General features: G+C 54.1%; 1 protein-coding gene across 3 annotated transcripts in view; it reads left to right on the forward strand.

Annotated features, from left to right (window-relative positions):
* The window catches only part of TMPRSS6 (transmembrane serine protease 6), a 37,409-nt gene that overhangs the window by 20,324 nt on the left and 1,528 nt on the right, over positions 1-15,557 (forward strand). For all 3 annotated transcript variants that reach the window (XM_081059939.1, XM_081059941.1, XM_081059940.1), the window contains 8 exons: positions 869-981; positions 1,288-1,397; positions 9,373-9,518; positions 9,922-10,020; positions 10,421-10,534; positions 11,830-11,946; positions 12,280-12,448; positions 13,565-13,836. In XM_081059939.1, coding sequence (XP_080916065.1) covers positions 869-981; positions 1,288-1,397; positions 9,373-9,518; positions 9,922-10,020; positions 10,421-10,534; positions 11,830-11,946; positions 12,280-12,448; positions 13,565-13,836 — 1,140 coding nt within the window. The remainder of the gene's footprint in view (positions 1-868; positions 982-1,287; positions 1,398-9,372; positions 9,519-9,921; positions 10,021-10,420; positions 10,535-11,829; positions 11,947-12,279; positions 12,449-13,564; positions 13,837-15,557) is intronic.

Genomic DNA, 15,557 nt, shown 5'->3' on the forward strand with positions numbered 1-15,557 from the left:
TTCATGGGAAAGGCTCTCCCCAGGGTGTCCACTGACTCTTCCCCAGCCACCACTCTCCTCCTGCTCTAGAACCCTTCCACCACCCGCTCTCTCAGGAAGAGCACACACACCTTCACACCCACTGGTTGTCTTTGGGCCTGCTTCCAGAGCTCTGGGTAGGGAGGGTTGTAAATAGGCTGCTATACCTCTTCCCACTCAGTTTCCTTTCCTTCTCCTGGTGTCAACCCCCAAGGTCTCCTGGCAGTGGCCCAGGTCCACAGGTGAACCTGCTGGGGTACTAGCTGCCCTCTGGGGGGTCCCTGGGGCTAAGAACGTGACAGAGCTGGCTCAGTTCCATGGGAGTCTCTGACAGCTCTAGGGGGAAGGGAACAAGAGCTTTTAGGGACCTTGACTCCATGGGGAGGTGGCAGGGCAGCTGGGGACAGCTCCAAATCACTCGCCCTCTCACTTTGTGATTTCAGCTGAGTCACTCTGCTTCTCTGAACCTCATCTTTGAAAAGGGGACTGATTCTCCTGCCCCCAACCCCCATAACTAAGGCTGTCACAGTAGTGAAAACACCCAGTAAATGGTCCAGTGCTGTACAGCAAGTGTTAATAGCTAACATTTATTGAGCACTTACTACATGTCAGGCTGTTTGAGTTTAAGCTGCTGTTTAATCCACTCAACTTCCTATGAGGTGTGTAATATTATTGTCCCCATTTTACAGATGAGGTAGCTGAGGCCCAAGGTCACACAGTCACACTCAACCACTAGACTTTACTGTTTAGTGGAAGCAGGGTTGGTGGGGTTACACTGCCTCCCCGCTGCTGAGAGGTGCAGTGGGGCGGGGCTGAGGGACCCTATGTAACAGCTCTTCTCTGGGCCCAGCCTGCGAGGTGAACCTGACCCTGGAGAGCCAGCTGGAGCCACAGGGCGTCCTCAGCACACCGTACTTCCCCAGCTACTACTCACCCAGCACCCACTGCTCCTGGCACTTCACGGTGAGCCCTGCACCCTACCCGCCCACCTGCTCTCAGCCCAGAGCACCCTGTGGACCTCTGGGGACCCTGGCTGGTAGGAGTGCACTGGCCTGCCTCTGCTGAAGCACCCACAAGGCTTAGCCTAGCTTCAGATCCCTCCGGGAGGGGGAAGGTGGGTGTGGCCACAGCAATGCCTGTTTGTTGAGTGACTGACCAACTTCAGCCCTGTGTTGGCAGACCTCCTTCTCCCTTTGTTATCCTGGGAGGTGGGGTCCCCAGACCAGCCACAGCCCGCGGGCTACCTGGTGACCAGCTCCTCTGTCACAGGTGCCCTCCCTAGACTATGGTTTGGCCCTCTGGTTTGACGCCTATGCACTGCGGAGGCAGAAATACGACCTGCCGTGCACCCAGGGCCAGTGGACAATCCAGAACCGGAGGTACCCACCCTGGAACCCCTTCCTCTCCCCACAGGTACGCCCCCTGGAAGTCCAAGGCCTGGGCCTCAGAGGAGCAGCACGGGACGAGGGCAGAGGCAGAGCTGCTCATGGCCCCGCCCTTTGATCGTGTCCCTGTCAGCCTCCCATCCTGGCCCCAGCCTCCTTTCCTGCCCCCATGGGTTCAGACACTCATTTGCCATCAGACACTTTGGATGTTGATCCTAGTTAGAGTGAAATGGTTTCATTTCCTTGGGTGCTGTCACCCCATCTGGTCCCTAATTCTTACACGAGGTGATGCGGGAGCCACAGGACCCGGCAGTGCCTTTCCCTAAACCACCCAAGTAGAACTGGAGGCCCCGCTTCCTTTATCCTGCTCTCTGCTCTTGGTTAAAATCAGGTGGCCTCCTGGCTGGAAAACTGCACACAGCCAGGGCCGATGATGCTTCTGTTACCCGAATGCTTTTCTTGCCCTTAACCCCACCGGAGACAACGTTTCTGAGGAAGAAGTGAGTCCCTTGGGGAGGTGGACAGAACACAGTGGGGCCGTGGCTGCAGTTTGATCAGTAGGTCAATGCCCACTGGGGCGGGCAACCTGGGGCTGCTGGTGGTCCCGACAACTGCAAAGGAGTGGGCTGGGCAGGGAGGCAGGGCGATGGAGATGGTGTGGATGTGCTGTCCCTTGCCTGGGGAGAGGATACTTACAAAGGGGGGCAGTGCTCCATGTCTAAGTGCTGAGCAGGAACTCTGGTAGAGAAAGAGAGAAGATGGTGGAGATTCAGGCACAGATGGGTGGAGATTCAGGTTGGAGGGGAGGGTCGAGAGGGGTGGGGGTGGCATGGAGGAGGAGCCCCCCAAGGCTCCACTGTTGGGGGCAGCAGCTTGGGGAGAGGAGAGGGATTTTGAAGTAGCCTTGCCAAGCCAGAGAGACCCCACCCCACCTGGGGTCCAAGGATGGAGAAGAGAAGATTCTATATCTAATAACAGATTGGGTCTCTGCCCTCCCTTCCAATGCTGGGGTCTAAGAGGCTGGGATTCTAATATGCAAGGTCTGACTTCTTGGCTTCACACATTTGAGTATCCAAAATTCCAGTAAACTAGAGCTGGAAGATTCTAGAACTCTGGAATGCTTGGATTCTGGAGTTGGTGTTCACATTCACTGACCCTTGTAGGTTGATCCTATTTGAAAACATCAGACAGACAAAGGTGACAGGGATTGACAACGCTCATTGACCCATCATCATCCTGTCTAGGTTTTTTGCAATTTATCAGGGACTGTGATTCAAATGAAAAAGAAGAAATGCCAGTGGCCCAACATGCTATTGCAGGGTGTGGTGGGGTGGTAACATCAGATGCTGGCCCTGTGCTGTTTGAGGAGCAGATGTCATTTTGTCCCACCAGCCCCAGCATGCTTGTGGGTGGCATTTTGGGCATGTCTGCCTTGATCCTTTATGGAGTTCCCTTGGGGATCCCTCTCCCCCTGCCTGGGGCCTGACCAGACTGAGGAAAGTTGGGCTCAGCTTCAGGAGCCCCCCAAGTGATCCTGAGAGTGGCCCATGATTCACAGCTCTTTGAGTGATGATCACGTGTTTTCCTACCATCCTTTCCACCGCAGAGCTGAATCTGATATCTGGGAAAGGGGCTAGGGAGGAGTGAGAAGGGCCCTGGGTCTGCTGTTCCTGCCCTTACCCCTGGCCCCCCACCCCACGCATGGCTTTTCCACCAGCCAGGAGCCGGGCCCTGGCACCAGACACACGCACAGCGGCACCCAGCCTGGTGCTCAGCACTGGCATTCACTTCATTGGCCCAATGGCCTGTGACATCCACAGTGTCATTATTCCATTTCCCAGAGAAGGGGCCTGAGGCTCCGTGGGATTCGGGGTGTCTGACGGGTCCACAGTCAGGGCCTCTCTCATACCCACCACCAGGAACAGTAGGACACATGACCGCCCACGCTGTGCTCCCTACTGAGAGCCTTCTTCTCCCCTCCCTTATGCAGCCAGGAGGGGCGGGCAAGGGGATGGGAACTGGGTGCTAGGGACTTCTCGAGGACCACAGATGGGGCAGTCTTAATCCAAAGGAATGACACTGCGATGGTGGAATTTCAGGCACTATGACAGATTCTAATGAGGTTGGCAGGTGGGTGGGTGGGTTACCCCTCCCAATGTCTCAAAGCATCACTGAGCTATAGAAAGTGTGAGCTGAACTGGCCCTCGAGCCCAACCCTCACCCATTGTACAGGTGGGGAGACTGAGGCCTAGAGAGGATTAAGGACTTGGCCTCTTGTCCTTGTCTTTTTGCCTGAAATGGCAGCCAGGTGGTGGGTGGGTAGGGGAGGGTAAGGCCTGATGGCCCCAGCACCCTCACCCCTCTCTTCTCTCCTCCCTCGCCTCCTCCAGCCTCATGGGGGTGAAGACTTGCCAGGGAGTCTGGCCATCTGGCTTCTGCATATAACTTTGAGGACACCATCTTCCTCATCTGTAAAATAAGGGGCTTAGGCCAGCCCAAGTTCCCAACTTTTAATTATTTACCCATCAGAGAAATGTCACCCTATATATTGTGTTTATTAGTTCCTAGTGAAATGTCATTGTGGAAAGAGCTTAGGTGTGGAAACCAGACAGAACAGTGTTCAAATCCTGGCTCCTCTTCTTCCCACTTGGCAAGGACTCACCTCTCCCAGCCTCAGATAACTCATCTGGAAAATGGGCATGAAATAGACCCAGGGAAGACTAAATGAGATAATGGATGGAGGACACTGCCTTCTGCAGGCCTGGAGAAAGTGCAGCTCCAGAAGGCGGCAACTATGGATGAATAACTGGCTCTCGATACTTGGTGCCAGGCAGGCACCAAGCTAAGGGGTTTGAGGTGCCATTTCCTTCATCCTCAACAAGCTAGTGAGGAAGCAGGCCCCCGTACTGCCTTCATGGACCACTGAGGAACCTGAGGCACAGAGAGGAGGAGTCATTTGCAGGAAGTCACCCAACGCGTAACTGGAGGAGCCAGAGTTGAGTAAGGCATGTGAGTGTAATACGTGTGCCTGCGTGCATACATCCATGCACGTATGTGTGCACACGTAAGTGCTCACACTCGTGAAGATTCTTCCCATAGAACCTCTGAGCAGCTGTGCCAGCTGTTCACTCTCTTGGCCAAGGCATTCCCGACCAATCTATTGGCACTCTGGTTAGAGGACTGACAGTTTGCTGTGTCTCTCATCAGCTCAGAGCCCAGTCTGGAAAGTCCCTTTCTATCTTCTGAATCTTTTATTAAGGGTCCAGGGTCTCTAGATGGAGACTCCTGTCCCTCTGCCCGTAGGCTCCTGCCCGAGTCTGAGTGTGCAGGGGAAGGCAGAGGCGTACCTCCAAACTAGAAGCACTGGACAGACTGTTTCCTCTAGTTACGATCTTTTTTGATAATGATCATTTTATGTAGATGCCGGGAAATTCTTTGAATGAGCATTTGTTGGAAAATCTGCTTGTGTGGGTGGCAAAGACATGAGAGGCCTGGGGAAGGGTGTAGATTTCCAGGCACAGGGTTTGTACGGAGGGGGAGTCACAGTCTCTGGGCCCAGAGTGACAAGGAGCAACAGAAGGTGGGTCAGGGACAGGGTGTCTTACCCCTTAGGTGCCAGCCTAGTGAGGAGAAGAGGCTGGTCTGGGCTCCCTTCACTGGCTGGGCAACCTTGGGCACGCCACCTCACTCCTCTGAGCCCTTTCTGCCTCCCCCCACCTCCCTGCTTTCTACCCAGCTTCTCCCGGTGCCCACTTGACCCTGGCTGAGGCCTTATGCCCTTTGAGTTGCCAGGAGGCAGGGGAGAGACTTGGCTTTGTGAGATTCAGCACCAGCTGCTTGGTTTCGCAGAACCCACTCTGGCTGGGCGTCACCGCAGCAAGGCTTCCCCCTTTCTGGGAACCTGCCTCTCGCCAGCTTCCTCTCCTGTGATGTCACGTTTCTTGTGATCTACCCAACTATTTCCACCTACCTCTCGCCAATGGGGACAGAACCACTGGCTTTTTCGGCCTGCTGGAGCACCCTTTGGCCTGGCCTGGCCCGGCTGCGGGGTGGCCCTTCTGCTCCCCTGAGCCCCGGAATGGCCAGCGCTGCTTGCACCTACCAAGGCTCACTAGGCATTGCTGAGTGTCTGACCCTGATAACGTCAGCAGCTTGCTTTCAAAGAAGTCATTTTCTCATATATTCCTTAAAACATTCTACAAGGGGGGTAACATCACCCCTATTTTACAGATGTGAAACCCGAAGTTTACTAAGGTTGAGCCACATGCCCAGGATCACACAGCTGCTTCATGTGGCAAAGCTGGGCCTCAAGTTCAGCTCTGCAGCTCCAGGTCCAGCTTCTGGCCACCATGTCAGATGCTTCTGTCCTCCCTTCTTTAGTGTTTGCCTTCTCTGACCCTTCTTCCCATTTAACCTGTCCTTAGGGAAGGGAATGCATGCATGCATGTATCCATCCATCCATCTGCCGGCCTTCCTTCCTTCCTTTCATCCACCACCTTTGCATGTATTCGTCTGTCATCCATCCACCTATGCTTTCATCCATCCATCCATCCATCCATCCATCCATCCATCCATCCATCCATCCATCCATCCATGCGTTCTTCCTTCTATCCATCCATCCATCCATCCACCCACTCTTCCTTTCTTCCATCTGCCCATCCGTCCATCCACCCACCGACCCTTCTTCTATCCATCCACCCCGCCAGCCACCCATCCAGTCTCTCTTGAATTTCTCCCTGTGTGGTGCTGCTGATATGCAAGGTTGACAGGTCCATCGGAGGCAAGAAGGAAAAATCTCTAAATCTAGAGAGGTGAGAAAGCTAGGCAGACCACAGTGCAAAAATGTGCCTTCAGCACTTGGTAGCTGAGATGAGATGGGCTCCACAGCCTTCAGACTTCTGGTGCTTCTTGGAGAGGGCTTGTGGGGGGAGGAGGTGGAGAGCTAGAGGATGTGTACCCTCTCCCAGAGGCTCTGCAGCAGGAACCAGGAACACAGATGTACAAAGCAGCCAGGCTTGTGTGTAGTTCCATGAGGCAAGCTGCTTGGGAGACAGTGGGACAGGCAGAGACCTGGTTTAGCAGGGCCACATGTGCCTTGCCTAATTCAGGTGGCCTCAAATACCAGCCAATGTTTCGGGGGCTTATTTTTCAGGAGAAGCAAGAATCTAAATGATTATGTGAAATTAGCTGGCCACTAAATTTGAAAAAATATTTAACACTTCATAGACTAAACAGACCATCTTTCAGTTGAGTCACAACCTGCCTCACTAGATTGCAGCTTCTGCCTTGAATTCTTGTCTGGCTCCTACTAACCAAGAAACATGTCCCAGAAATTCTGCTACCCCACCCCTGGCCCAAGCCTCCAAGGTGAGAACCAAATGCTGCCCAGACTGGGCAGGTTCCTGGGATACTGGGCTGAGCCATAGGCTGATTCTGGAATTCTCTCTCGGACGCCAGTAACGAAGACATCCTGTCCTCGTTAGGCGCTGGTGCCTTTCAGCCCCTGGCCAAGGCTTTGGGTGACCATGTAGGTCTCAAATTCTTCTAGATTGAAATGTTCCACTCCCCTCCAACCCGGCTCTGGTTCCTTCCCGTTTTTTTATAATTTTCAGGGACTGTGTGGAGATAGCACCCCTTTTCCCTGAACCTTAAGATGTTTAGAGATGCACTTGACACTTCATTTCCCCCTGCCAGTATTTTCCAGCCCCTAGCTGCCCCCAACACAGTTCTCTGGGGATAATAATCCATGAAACATTTGTTTATTCACTTTAAAACCGAACAAATGACAAAACTCCCTTGTTTTCTCAGTTTTAAAAGGACCAGGCTTGCTCGGGAGTGCCCCCTGGTGGTGTCTCTGGCAGCCTGGGCTGTGGGAGTTGGTGGAGAGTAGCGGTTCTCAAAATTTTCCACCTCAGGACTCCTTGACATTTTGTAAAATTATTGAGCACCCAACAGAGTTTTTATATAGGTTATATAATCTATATTTAAGTATTAGAAATGAAAGCTGAGAAAACTTAAAAATATTTATCAATGTGTTTAAAATAATAAGCCCATAACGTTTTAACATAAACAACACATTTTATTTAAAAATTACATTTTCCAAAACCAAAAACATGTAGTGAGACAAATGTTATAATTTAAATTTTTTTGCAACTTTCTTTAGTAGCTGGATTAATAGACCATAACTGGATACCCACATTTGCTTCTGCATTCATTTGGTTACTGTTTCATATATCATGTAGTTTCTGGAAAATTCCACTGCATCCTTGTGAGAGAGTGAGAGTTAAAAAGGCAAATGATAGCTGAGTATTATTATGAGCATAATTTTTACTTTGGACCCCCAGGGATCCCAGACTGCACTTTGGAAACTATTTGTTGATATGGGGGCAAGAATACGGTCACTGCAGCCAGACAGTGCAGCCAGAAATAAGGAGGCTATTTAGGCCAGGTTTGTGGGGGGACGTGGGGAACATGAGGGCTCAGCCCCCCTGAAGCTCATGTTGCAGTGAGAGTCAACGTTGCCCACCTCCCCCTGAGCAGGCGGAGTGGTCTTCCTGGATCCTCAGCAGAATGGATTCCGGCCCTGGGTGGACTTGCTTCAAGAACCTTGAAATCCTTGTACAAAGAGGCCTTTCCAAGCTGCTGCCAATGAAGGAGGGTTGGCTGAGAAGGTCCAACTGAGCCCAGCCCCCAGCCCCACACCTTGAGGTGTTGACATAGCCCCAAAGCTCATCCTCAGTTTTCACTGATTAACTCACTGATTAATTAATGGAACTAAGTGCTTAACATGTTTTAAAATTTCTGAGGAAGTACCTGGCCCCTGGGAATCAGGCGACCTGCTCTGTGGGATATTCCCAGCATGGAGCATTCCCACCTGCTCTCTTCACTTCCTCCAACCCTATCTGCTGGGCATTTTTGCCTCTCTCTCTGGAGATCTTTCAAACCATATTCTGTAAAGGTGCTCGTGTTTGCTCTGTGAGCGTACGCCCTTCCCTGTGGGGGCAACGTGTGAGCTTGGGGGGCTGACCCATTTGTTCGGTGAGGGTGTCCCACCTGGGAGGGCAGGGAACCCCATACTGCTCTTTGTGGAGGGTCCTGCCGCTCTGGGGTTGTGGCTGCGCCTGCTCCATGAAAGCTTGCCCATTTGCTCTGTGAGGCAAGATCCACCCAGATTCCCTGTGGGACGAGTGCCCTGTGCCCCCCACCCTGGAGATGGGAGGATGCCTACCTGTTTTCTGGGGAGAATTCTGTCTCTCTGCGGAGGTCCCACCACCTACTCTGTGGGGAAAAAAAGCATCTTCTTGGGAGGGAGGGGGTCCAGCAAGGTTTTAGGGGTGTTACCAAGGCTGGGGGGTGGTCTCACCACATGTGTCCATGCATGGAGAAAGAGCTGCCCATCAGCACTACGCTACACGTCCTGGAGCAGAACTGGTGCCCCCTTCATGCCCACAGGTCATAGGGAGACCACCAAGGCTGTAGAGGGAGGGACTGAGTGGGGGCACTGCTGCCTTCTCACTGGACACAAAGAGGACGTCCTCGCCCGTCTACAGAGAGCAGACAAGTCTTCTGCCTCTGCTGATACATGGAAGCCTTTTTGTCAGATCTCAGGTCAACAGAAATCAAATGTCCCTTATTTCATAGTGGAGGAAAGTAGGCTTGGAGAAGGGCACTGACTTGCTAGGTGAGGGGCCTAGAATCCAGACTGAATTTTATCCTTCAGGCAGTGGGGAGCCATTGAACGTTTGTCAGCAGGGCAGTGACATGGCCAGGCTGCTTTCTAGAAGATGACCTGGGGGTGAGCGGTCACCCAAGGGCGACCACAAGACAGAGGAGGAGGGGGTGGAGATGCGGGGGGTGGCTTCCCCTTCCTCCCCGGCTGACCTGTCCTTGCCCTGTCTGCACGGGGCCCAGGCAGTCCTTCCCTCGGACAGGCCCAGGTGGCCCTGAGTCTGTCTCTGGTCACCCCCAGGCTGTGTGGCCTGCGCACCCTGCAGCCCTATGCCGAGAGGATTCCCGTCGTGGCCACCGCCGGCATCACCATCAACTTCACCTCCCAGACCTCTCTCACTGGGCCCGGCGTGCAGGTGCACTACAGCTTGTACAACCAGTCAGACCGTGAGTATGGGCTGGCTGGCAGCAAGGCGGGCACCCCCGCCCCACAGCTTCCCCGGACTCTTTGCCATCCCTGGAAGCACCAAGAGGCTGGACAAAGGGTGTGTGTGTGTGTGTGTGTGTGTGTGTGTGTGTGTGTGTATGCCCACGTGAACACGTATGAGCATGCGCACAAATGTATGCAGCTTTGTGTGTCTATATGTGCAAGGCAGTCACGTGTTCACTAAGTGCACACACTCACACGTATCCGCATGTATGCTGCGTGCATGTGCCTAGACACGGATGTCCACAGGTACCATGTGCACAAGTGTGTGTTCATGTGGGTACGTACATGTGTGGCACACAGGTGCTGCATCTACAGGTGTTTTCGTGATGACACGTCCTAATGGTGCCCTCCCTCCCCCAGCCTGCCCTGGAGAATTTCTCTGCTCTGTGAATGGACTCTGTGTGCCGAACTGTGATGGGGTCAGGGATTGCCCCAACGGCCTGGATGAGAGAAACTGTGGTGAGCAGCCTGCCCGTCCCAGGCCTCCTCTCTCCTCACCTTCTCTGTGCTGAGCTGAGCCTGCCCTTTTGAGTAGAGACCCCCACCACGTGCAATTTCCAGCTGTCAGCATTCAGGAAGTGAGGATGTCTCTCAGTGCTGAGGTGGCGAGATGGAAGCACTGAGTGGGAAGTGGCTTTAAGTTCTGGCTGAGCCAACTGACTTTGGACAAGTCACTTCATTTCTGTTTCCACTAATGAAATAGGGTATCTCCCTGGGCTGCTGGGAAGCTCAGGTGTAAAGTAGCTGAGAAAGAGATTTGTGATTTTGACATGCAATACACGTTCTACAGGCATCTCGAAGTCCCAGCCGGGTTCCTCTGACTCCCTCCCACCTGCCCCTTTTCTGTGTCCCCACACAGTTTGCAGAGCCACATTCCAGTGCCAAGAGGACAGCACATGCATCTCACTGTCCAGGGTCTGTGATGGGCAGCCTGACTGTGTCAACGGAAGTGACGAAGAGCAGTGCCAGGAAGGTAGGCTGGGGCGTGACCAGGGAAACCAGAGGGAAACCAAAGAATGGGTCTCAGCCACACAGCTTGGCCCTTCTGTATGCTTCTTTGGCAAAGGTTTCTGCCCACTTGTCCAAATACTTACCAATTCATCTGTGCGTATGTCTGTATGTCCATGTGTCTGTCCAGCCAGCAAGCCATCTCCTGGCGTCTCCAACCAGAACTTGATTGTTTCATCGCTCATTCATCCATCCATTGGCCTGGCTAACCATCTATCTCCCTATCCACTAAGCTGTCAATCTACCCATTTATTGGATTACCCAACTACTTTTCTGTGTGTCCATTGTTCCATCCCCCATCCATCCATGAATGCTCGTATGCATGCATCATCCATTGATCTCTCTAACTACCTTTTTATCCATGATCTTTACATCCACTCAGTTATCCATCCTTCTAGTTGTTTGTCAGTCTCCCTACTGGACCATCAACCCACCCATTTGTCAGTCTTCTCAATCTCCTGTGTCCATTTTTTAACAATCCATCCATTCATCCATCCATCCATCCATCCATCCATCCATCCAACTGACCAACCAACCAACACTTGCAGACTACCGAGTGATAGGCAAGGCAGAGGGAGGAGGTGGGAGTAAAAGACACCAGAAATGTGGTCCCAGCCCTTCGGCAATGATCTGTTAGTAGGAAGACATGAGGGTGACTCTGTCTGCCCAATGCCTTCTGGACATTATGTTCAGTAGCACGTGAAGACTGGAGAGGGGGGAGGAGATTAGGCAAGGAAAGCTTCCTAAAGGAGGCAGGCTTGGAACTGGGCCTTGAAGAGAGGTAACATTCAAATAGGCAGGAAGAAAGCAGACCAGGCGAAGACCAGGTGTTGGATGAGAAAGTTCTTCACAGTGAAGACAATGAGGAGCAGGTGGGTGGCTTGGTATGGCCAGGACCTGAAGGACTGCCCGGCTACGAGGGGAGCCTTAGTCTGCTGAAGAGGCAGAGCTCTGCTCTTGTGAGCCTCGCCTGAAAGTGGAGGCAGGACCCTACGGTCAGGAGCCCCTGTCTGAGAGGGGAGACATAGCCTTGCTCTCAACAGAATAGCCTGAGGTGGGTGGGGGAGTGGGTCGAAGAGACCCCCTGCCTTTAGGAGACACTGAAGGAGCCTCAGGGCACCCTTCATTATGATCAAGAGACCCTTTACCAGTTTCCTCCTGGCCTCTTCCAGGCGCCATCTTCCCTGGGCCTTGCTTTGGAGGCTCCCTCGGGCTCAGGGACCCACCCTCTGTGCCCTGCCCCCACCCCCTCTATCCCAGGGGTGCCCTGTGGGACATTCACCTTCCAGTGTGAGGATCGCAGCTGTGTAAAGAAGCCCAACCCGCAGTGCGACGGGCAGCCTGACTGTAGGGATGGCTCCGACGAGCAGCACTGTGGTGAGCCTGCCCTGCCCGGCTGCGGGGGTCTCCCCCAGGGTGGGGTGGGCAGAAGACGCTGTCCACGCACGGGGCCCTAGCACGCGGGAGGGAAGGAGGTGGTGTGCACCCGGGGAGCTGGAGGGAAAGCTCACCGTTTGTTCACGTGTCTATCCTACCTTTGCTCCCTCCTCTCGGTCCTACCTACCTACCTACCTCTTTCCCTCCCTCTGTCCTCGTTCTTTCCCTCCACGTCTTTCCTTTTCTCTCCCCCATCCCTCCCCCGTGTCTCACTGACCTCTCTCCTGCCGCTCTACCTCTGTCCATCTTTGCCCTCGCCCACCCCCACCCCAGACTGTGGCCTCCAGGGCCCCTCCGGCCGCATTGTGGGCGGGGCCATGTCCTCGGAGGGGGAGTGGCCATGGCAGGCCAGCCTCCAGGTTCGAGGCCGGCACATCTGTGGGGGGGCCCTCATCGCTGACCGCTGGGTGATAACAGCTGCCCACTGCTTCCAGGAGGACAGGTGAGGGGGAGGGTGCGGGGACCGAGACCACGAGGGATGGGGTAGGGAAGGCCGTGATAGGGCGGGATGGTGCCTGAGCTCTCAGCAGACAGAGGGAAGGGTGGTGAAGAGCCCCCTAAACTGGTTGTTCCCACACTGGGGTTGTCCTGACTTTACCATGAACAACAGACTCTGTGGCCCTGGACAGGTTGTTCAGCCTCTCTGTGCTCTGCGTTTGGTATCTTGTTTTAAGTTGGGTCAGTGATTCATTCACTCATTCATCCATCCAGCAATATCCGTTGTGCTCCTGCTTTGTGCCAGGGGCTGTGCTAGACATGGGTACAGCAGAGAGCAGACTGCCTGGATTGGTCACAGGCCATGACCCCCTCCTCCCGGTGTGCCTCCAAGAGGGGACATCCCACCCAGCCTACGACATCTTCCCCATCTGCACGGTGGTGGGCTTACAATGCCCCTCTCCACCCCTAGACTCTTCTCCCCACACCCCGTCCTCTGCCCTGGGTCTCTATAGTCCCCAGCCAAGGGCCTGGAGCCACCAGGGCACTCTGTCCTTATCACATCCAGAACCAGACATCACGTCCTCTCAGTGCTGGAGACGAATCCTCAACCATCACCCCTCGGTCACCCTGCCTGCCCAGAGCCAAGCTCCCTTTTGCATTCTCTGCCCAGATAGCCGGGGCTATTTCTGAGTGTGGTCTGACCACCTCGCTCTCTTTCACTCCACCCCGGCTCTCCTCTGCCCACAAGGTAAAGAAAGACCTGAAGGCTGACCTGATATCCAGGGGTCTTCGAGGTCTATTCTCTGGCGATTCCTCCACATTCAACTCCCACCCCCTCCTGGTGAGGACTAACGAGTCTCAGCGAGTTCACAGCAGCCTAGTCAATAAAGTGTGCAGATAAAAAGGAGAAAAATACCTGCCATTGCCTGGCACTGTGCTCCTTTTTTACAGTCTTACTGAATTAAGAACACGGGAGTAGCAGATGCCATTCCCATTTCACAGATAAGGAGACTGAGGCTCAGAGAGGCACACACATATCTAGGAATGCTTGTAGCTGGCTACCCTAAGGGTCTGGAATGGGCGAGGCTGCCGCTGCATAGCACACCCTCCTCATCCCCAGCATGGCCTCCCCGGCGCTGTGGACCGTGTTTCTGGGCAAGGTGTGGCAGAGCTCGCGCTGGCCGGGCGAGGTGTCTTTCAAGGTGAGCCGCCTGTTCCTGCACCCATACCACGAGGACGACAGCCATGACTATGACGTGGCCCTGCTGCAGCTGGACCACCCGGTCCTGCGCTCGCCCGCCATTCGCCCCGTCTGCCTGCCTGCGCGCTCCCACCTCTTTGAGCCGGGCCTGCACTGCTGGATTACAGGCTGGGGCGCCCTGCGTGAGGGTGGTGAGCAGGCCTGCGGGGAGGGCAGATGGGGGCGGTGGGCCTCCCCCAACATCTAGTCTGGAGGGGACAGGGCAAGGGGCTCCAGGGCTCCACTCCTGAGGCCTGCTGGTCCTGGGATAAAGTTGGGTTGAATTTCACAGAAGGAAACAATCTTTTACCACCCGTGGGCCCCTGTCCTCCTAGCTCTTCCCTTCCCCTCCTATGGGCATTTAAGGAGAACTGAAGTCATGGAAAGTTATCTTGGGGGATACGTGTGGGGTAAAGGGGCAGGTCAGGGACCCCACAGCCCACAGGCAAGCTCCAACCCTCTGCTCCTTGGATGTAGGGGGCAGGGGGATAGAGATATGTGTGTGTGTGGTGGGGTTGGCAGGAGACACTCTTGATTAAGGTTGGATTTTAGAGGGACATGATTTCACTTAATCTACCTAATAACCTTAGGGGTGGCCATTATGGTCCCATTTTATGGATTGGGAAATGGAGGTTGAGACATTTAGCCGTTGCTCAAAGTTACATAGCCAGAGGGAGTTGGAGCAGAGACTAGAACCCAGGATTGCCTGACCTGAGCCCTTGCTGTTCTTGCTACTGCCTCTCAGAAATGGGGATTCTCCCCTTCCTACCTAAACTGACCAGAGCTGGCCATACCTAGAGGCTACCTCTCAGTTCTGTGAATACAGGCCTGGGTTGGCAGAACTACGGCCATGCCCTGCACCCTTTGTGGTGGTGGTGGCTTTAAAAATGCATACAGTGATTTACAATCTGGAAGCAGGCAGGACTGTAGAGCTCATTTAAAGGTGGGGAAACTGAGGCTCAGATGAAGTGATTGACTTGTCCAAGAGGATGACGGAAAAGAGTGGGAAAGCAAAGATTGGTTCACTCACTCATTCATTCATTCGTTCAATGACACATGTTGAGCACCTACTATGTTCCAGCCATCGAGTTGGGCTAAGGGGATACAAAGACGAAAAGAGATTCTTCTTCAGGGAGACAGACAGTGCTAAGAACTGCTAAGACCTGGAAGGACAGGTGCAGGCAGCCTAGAGGAGACGCCTACCTAGGCGGGGTCAGGGAGGCTTCCAGGGGAGGGGCAGGCTAAGCTGAGGCTTGGAGGATGAGTGGGCAGTGTCCTGAAGAAAGAAGAAAGGCGTCCCCCATAAGGGTCAAGTGGCCACCCAGGGAGCTCTGAGAACACCCAGCATCAGAGGAAAGCCCAGGGCAGATGGATCTGGGTGATGATTGGCAGGAAAGATAGGCAGGGCCTCTTGGGCCACTGTTAGGATCGTACGTGAGCCAGGGGTTCACCTCTGACCTGTGCTTTAGAACCACCTGGGTTGGTTCTTTAAGAAAAATACCAATGCCCAGGCAAACAGACCATCTTCAGGTGGGACCAGGCACAGTGTATACTGAAGCTCCCAAGGGGTTCTACACTCATCCCTTGTGGGGAAACACTGGGCTGGACAGTGGGGAGATGCTGATGAGTTTTACGGGGAGAGTGAGGGGTCAGAGGTAGCCCTGGAAAATTCCCCTGGGGCAGTCACAGAGCAAAGGGAAAGCAGCCAAGAGGCCTCAAGCAGGAGGAAGGAGGGGAGGAGACTCTAGTACAGATATGCTTTGGGTGGCGCTGTGTCCCATGGACTGCTCAGACGAGTTGCCAGAACAGTGACCATGAAGTGGAGCGGCAGGGGCTGGGCAGGGTAGGAGAGATGAAGGGTCTCCTGAGAAGC

Source organism: Rhinolophus hipposideros (genome assembly GCF_964194185.1).
Source record: "Rhinolophus hipposideros genome assembly, chromosome: 9".
Lineage (NCBI taxonomy): Eukaryota > Metazoa > Chordata > Mammalia > Chiroptera > Rhinolophidae > Rhinolophus > Rhinolophus hipposideros.